Below are 6,000 nucleotides of genomic sequence, written 5' to 3' on the forward strand. Positions count from 1 at the left end.
AATACAGCTCTGGGTAGAGCAGATCCAGGCAGCTCCCTGTTGCTGAACCAGGGTATCACACGTGAAGACCTCTGCTTCACCCTGGCCATGCACTTCCTACAAACCACCGATACTGCTGGGGTCACAGACCCCTCTGTGAGCTATTGGAACTCACTAATCATGTAGAAAACTAGCACATGTAAAAAGTCTTCTACTGCAGTTAGTGATTCAAATCATCAATTACTGTATTAAATCATCAGAAAAAAAAAAACATCGGCCACACTGGATGGGATAAAGAGTTTGTAGGAACAGCCCAGCTGGCAGAGGCACATGCAGCAAGACTGTCCCCTTGTTAGAAGCAGCGAGATCAATTTTGATTGCCTGTGCAACCACAGCTCAGCTTGGAACCTACCTTCTGAAAGGCAAGGCAATGTAATGCTGGCTGCCCTTCAACACCTTTCCCGAAATGCTCCCTTCCACATACCTAGAACAGCTTCTCCTACAGTTTAATGGGGAGCGAATGACACAAAAGTGCAGTAGCCTGAGCCAGAATGGGTCGTCCCTTCCTCCAGTCCCAAGGAAGAACAAGCAAATCTCACAATAACCAGGACCCACTAACTGGTAGGACATTGCAGTCTGGCAGCTCACACAAGGACCAAGTTAACACTAAACGCTCAAAACCCTATAGTTTGAGCAACTGCTGTGAAGGCATCCCCTGACTATATTACTGATGTATAATGTATTTAATGTGCTGCATCACATATGTACGAGATACAGCAAAATACACAAGCCATTAACAGTAATGAAAATAAGTATCGTTACATTCAGGAGTTACTGTCCTCACTTCCAACACTAGAAGCGAGCAGAACCCTGAAGAGGGGGAAAAAAAAAAGCAACAAAGCATTCTCATGCCTTATTCTCCAAAGGCATACAAACCAAACAGTAACCTTCAAAGTTCACACAGACCTCAGAAAAACTCTTTTACAAGTTGCTACAGTGAGCTTTTCTGAAACCCCAAACAGAGATCTGCAGGAGTTATGCAAATAACTGCCAGACCTATCAGATTCTTCCTGTGACACACAAGCCATTAAGCACAAATTGAGAGGTTAGGTTTAGTATAATGTCCAGCCAACACCGACCATTACTTTATTGTAGGGTTGAACTGCAATATGGGGCACAAGAAAGAAAAGCCGCATAAAGCTTGTTGGCTGCTTGTTTCCTGCCTCATGACAAAACCACACTAACTTCAGTGCCTTTGACCTCCAGATCTTTCTTCCCTTAGAAACATCTGCTTGTTCTTTAGCAAGCTCTTGAACCCTGCAGAGAAAAAAAAAAAAAAAAAAAAAGACTTTCCAGAAAATCCCATCAGAACCCCACCCTGGTTTAGCAGACTTCACAGACCTCACTGAGGCTGACAACAGATGACATATTCCCACTCAAATTAAAGAGCTGAAGTCATGAGTGACCTGCCATTGATTCAGGCAGTGAACTTCCCATTTCAGTTCACTCCTATCAGACAAACACAAAGAATTAGCATCCCAAACCTGCCACACATGCCTCCTTTATTCACGTGTATTTCTAGACAGCACCATACATCCTCCTGCCAGAGGATGCTGGGCAAGATGAGAAACACTGGATGCCCAGCGGAGAAATAACCACTGATGGGTATAAACAGCAAGCACTCTTCTTACATTTTAATCATAAAGAACATCTGAAATAACAACATCAAGCTTTCTGTCAAGTGATGGAACTCTCCCAAGGCATTTCTGTCAGGATGTACCGATGTGTCAGTTTTTCAGAGCACGGCCCGTACGCCAGAGCAAACAAGAAGTTCTATCTTTACATTAAAGGCCTTTCCTCCCTCCATCACCTCATCCCCTCCTCTAAGGCCCTCCCAGCTCCCTGCCAAAACCTTCCCGGCCTCCCCTCCCCACCCACGCCCCTCTCCCCCCCAGAACCCCTCGGCAGCCACACCCGCAGCCAGCCCCCCCACGTCTCACACCTCTCCCGCTCCCCCTCCCACGGAGCCCACCCCATGCCGCCTCGCCTCGCCCCCCAACCCCGCCAGCCCACCTCCCCCCCCCCACCCCGCCGCCGCCGCCCCTCCCTCCCCGCCCTGCCGCAGCCTCCCCGTCCCCGCCGGCGGCCGCCACCGCCGCTCGCGCCCCGCGCAACCGCCCTGCGCCGCCAAGCGCGAGCGCTCCCCTGACAACCGCAGCGCGCGCCAGGCCCGGCCACTCCCCGGCCCCGCGCACACAATGGGCCTCGCTCGCAGCCCCCTCCCCCCCCCCCGCTCCTCCCCGCGCGGCGCATCGGGGCGGCGGCAGCGGCTTCGCCCTGCCGGGCTCTGCGGCCGCTCTGCCGGGCCGGCCCCCCTGGCCCACTGACCATCGCTGCGCTTGATCTCCACGTAGATCCCTATCTGGATCTTGCCGAAGTTGGCCGCTGCCATCGCTTCATGGGGCAGACGGCGAGATCGGAGGCGCTGCCGGCCGGGTGCACGGGGGGGCGTGGAGGCCGCGCACGGCAGCGGTGGCGGCGTCGGCACCGACCGCGGCGGTTCTGGGAGGACAGGAGGGAGGGGAGGAGGGAGGGACGGACGGACGGGGGGGATGGGGGGAGAGAGAAAAGGCGCCGGCCGGATACAACAGGCGCTGGGAGCCGGTGCGCCTGCGCGCCTCGCCGCGGCGTCACGGCAGGACGGGCTCACCGGGGAGGCGGGGGCAGAGGCGCCGCCGCGGCCTTCGCCAAGCGCCCGCGGCGTGCGCCTCGTCCTCCTCTTCCTTCTGCTTCGGCGGAAGGGGGTGGCGCGACCCGGGCGGGTCCCCAGCCGGGTCCTCAGCAGCGCCCTCCGTCTCGGGGGCGCTCGGTGTCCCCCCCACTGCGGCCTTCGGGAGCCCCGCCTCGCCCTTGCCGCCTCCCTGTGGCGCCGCAGCTGCTCCGTCAGGACCGCCTTTGCGGGCACAGCGGAGGGGCCGGAGTAAGACGGGCGCCCACCTCTGCCCTGGGGCCGGCGCCCCGCGGGAAAGCCGCGCTGCTGGCTGCCCTGCTGCCGCCCCGGCCGCCTTCCCCGCCTCCCGGCTGGGGCCAAGAGAGGCGCGTCCCAGCCGCAGGCCGCCCTCTTGGGGCAAGAACCTCTGCCGAGGCAGAACCTCTGCCTCTTGGACCTGTCCCCGACGTAGAAACACACACGCGTCTGTTTGTCACCAGATGGTGACTGAGCTGCTCTGAAGTTTTAATGTAATAGCTTCATCTACCTCCTATCTGCTGGTACAGCTCCCGTGTGCCAAGCAAGTAGAGCAGCTTAGGAGCATCCTTTGTGCTCTCTAACCTGCCAGCAGCTCTTGGGTCCAAGGAAGGCCAGTGGCTGCCCTATGCGTTTATACAGCTTAAATAAAACCCAAAACACACCTCATGTTCTTTATTTCCCTATACTGACTCCTGCACCTCAGACAAGCCTCTTTGTTGAACACTGTCCCTTGCCTTTCTCCTCTGAGGGCAGTTCCTGACACAATGAAGGTGCCACTGGTTTAAAATTGTCCTTCCTGCACACCTTCCTGGTCGCCTTGAGCAACACCACAATAAACACCCTAAATACACAGCCTCTTCTTGCCCAGCAAAGCCAGTCTATTAAAAATAATCCCCCAAGCCACTCATCAACTGGTAATACATAATGACAGCTGACACCGCGCCACCCCCTGGGTGCTGCACCCTCCCACCCAGCCTGTCGCCCTCCTTGCCTCATTTCTTCTTGCCTCCGCTGTTGTTTTCGGACTGAAATCACCATGATACCCAGAAAGTCAGAGTCAAGCAATTATGGCTGCCAGTTCCTAGGGGTGGTGGGGTGGTGGATCAGGGAGAGACTGAGAGAGAGAGCAGCCCTGCAGAGAAGGACTTGGGGGTACTGGTGGATGAAAAGCTGGACATGAGCCAGAAATGTGCACTTGCAGCTAGGAAAGCCAGCCGTATCCTGGGCTGCATCAAGAGAAGTGTGGCCAGCAGGTCAAGGGAGGTGATTCTGCCCCTCTACTCTGCCCTTGTGAGACCCCACCTGGAAAACTGCATCCAGCTCTGAGGCCCCCAACACAAGAAAGACATGGAGCTGCTGGAGAGAGTCCAGAGGAGGGCTACCAAGATGGTCAGAGGGTTGGAGCACCTCCCCTGTGAGGACAGGCTGAGGGAGTTGGGGTTTTTCAGCCTGGAGAAGAGAAGGCTCCAGGGAGACCTTGTAGCAGACTTCCAGTACTGAAAGGGAGCTTATAAGAAAGATGGGGCCAGACTTTTTAGTAGGGCCTGTTGTGATAAGACAGGGGATAATGGTTTTAGATTGACAGAGGGTAGGTTTAGATTGGATGTAGGGAAGTAATTTTTTACGGTGAGGGTGGTGAGACACTGGAACAGGTTGCCCAGAGAAGTTGTGCGTGCCCCTTCCCTGGCAGTTGTAGTGGTTCAACCCCAGCCAGCAACTAAGCCCCACACAGCCACTCACTCACTCCCTGTCCCCAGTTGGATGGATGAGAGAATTGGAAGAGTGAAACTGAGAAAAGTAATGGTTTGATATAAGACAGTTTAATAGGTAAAGCAGAAGCCACACACACAAACAAAGCAAAAAGAGGAATTAATTCAGCACTTCCCATGGGCAGGCAGGTGTTCAGCCGTCTCCAGGAAAGCAGGGCTCCAGCATGCATAATGGTCACTTCAGAAGAAAAATGCCATCACTTTGAACATCTCCCACTCCTTCTTCCCACAGCTTTATATGCTCAGCATGATGTCATATGATATGCAATATCCCTTTGGTCAGTTGGGGTCAGCTGTCCGGCTGTGTCCCCTCCTGGCTTCTTATGCACCCCACTTGGGGTGCTTTGAGAAGCAGAAAAGGCCTTGAGACTGTGTAAGCACTGCTCAGCAGTAATGAAAACATCCCTGTGTTATCAACACTTTTCAGCACAAAGCCAAACACAGCCCCATACTAACTGCTATGAAGAAAATTAACTCTATCTCAGCCCAAACTAGCACAGAATGTTGAAATCCAGGTTGGATGGGGCTTTGAGCAACTTGGTCTAGTGGAAGGTGTCCCCGCCCATGGCAGGGGTTGCTAGAACTAGATGAACTTTAAAGTCCCTTCCAACCCAAACCATTTTGTAATTCTGTGTACACACACACACAAGAGCCAGAAGAGGAAGTAACAGTAAGTTAAAACAAACAGCAACAACAATCTTGCACAACTTAGTTGCTGTTTGTATTGGCTCTAACTGTTATAAGTCACTCTTTCGACAAAGTGTTAAGGAAAAATTAAAAGAGTGAAAATTTAACACTTAAAAACCAGTGCTTACTCTTGTATCCTTGCCCACCTTCATTTTTTACATGAGCAACCTAGGACCGAAGCATATTATTGATTGTAGTAAAGCATTGCTTACTGTGGTTATAGTGGAGTTATAATATCAATGGTATCAAGATATGTCTGGCAAAACTACTTTGGCTTTTTAATTTAGTCACAGTGCATTTAATTTAAACTACTGACAAACACTGACAAACATCAAATGATCTGGTGCAAATAATACTGCGAAGAGTCCAGTGCCTTTAAGAAGGCCTCATAAACAGAATTAAAGATATGCTCTTTTTAACATATAGATGTTTTTGAAATAAAACCAAAATGGGACAAATGTTTTAAACTTACATTAGAATTAGGCAGGGACTAACTTTGAATTAAAAAAAAAGTTTCTTCTACCCACTGTAATTCAACAGCGTTTCAATGACTTGAACAGAACATTTTATAATGTTCTTTTTACACAAATTCTACCTCATAGATGTAACTTTTATAGTTCATCATTGTTTTGGAAAAGTACCAGTGACAGACTTGGATAGCCATTGCTTGGTCTCTATTTAACAGTTACATTTATGATAAATTTGATTAAACCTTTTGTGATCTTTTTATGTAATGTAAAACTAAAACCATTCAGATTCTAAGATTGCAGAGTAATTGAAAAGCATCTAATTTGAAATAGTTCAATAAGAAATGAT

The 6,000-nt window shown here is 51.2% G+C and overlaps 1 protein-coding gene across 3 annotated transcripts in view; it reads right to left on the reverse strand.

The window, feature by feature from the left end:
- KIF2A (kinesin family member 2A) overlaps window positions 1–2,431 on the reverse strand; it is a 54,760-nt gene extending 52,329 nt beyond the window's left edge. For all 3 annotated transcript variants that reach the window (XM_086479928.1, XM_086479927.1, XM_086479926.1), the window contains exon 1: window positions 2,368–2,431. In XM_086479928.1, the coding sequence (XP_086336054.1) occupies window positions 2,368–2,431 (64 nt within the window). The remainder of the gene's footprint in view (window positions 1–2,367) is intronic.
- Between the last annotated feature and the right edge of the window lie 3,569 nt (window positions 2,432–6,000).

The sequence above is a fragment of the Leptosomus discolor genome, chromosome Z, assembly GCF_034619465.1.
Source record: "Leptosomus discolor isolate bLepDis1 chromosome Z, bLepDis1.hap2, whole genome shotgun sequence".
Lineage (NCBI taxonomy): Eukaryota > Metazoa > Chordata > Aves > Leptosomiformes > Leptosomidae > Leptosomus > Leptosomus discolor.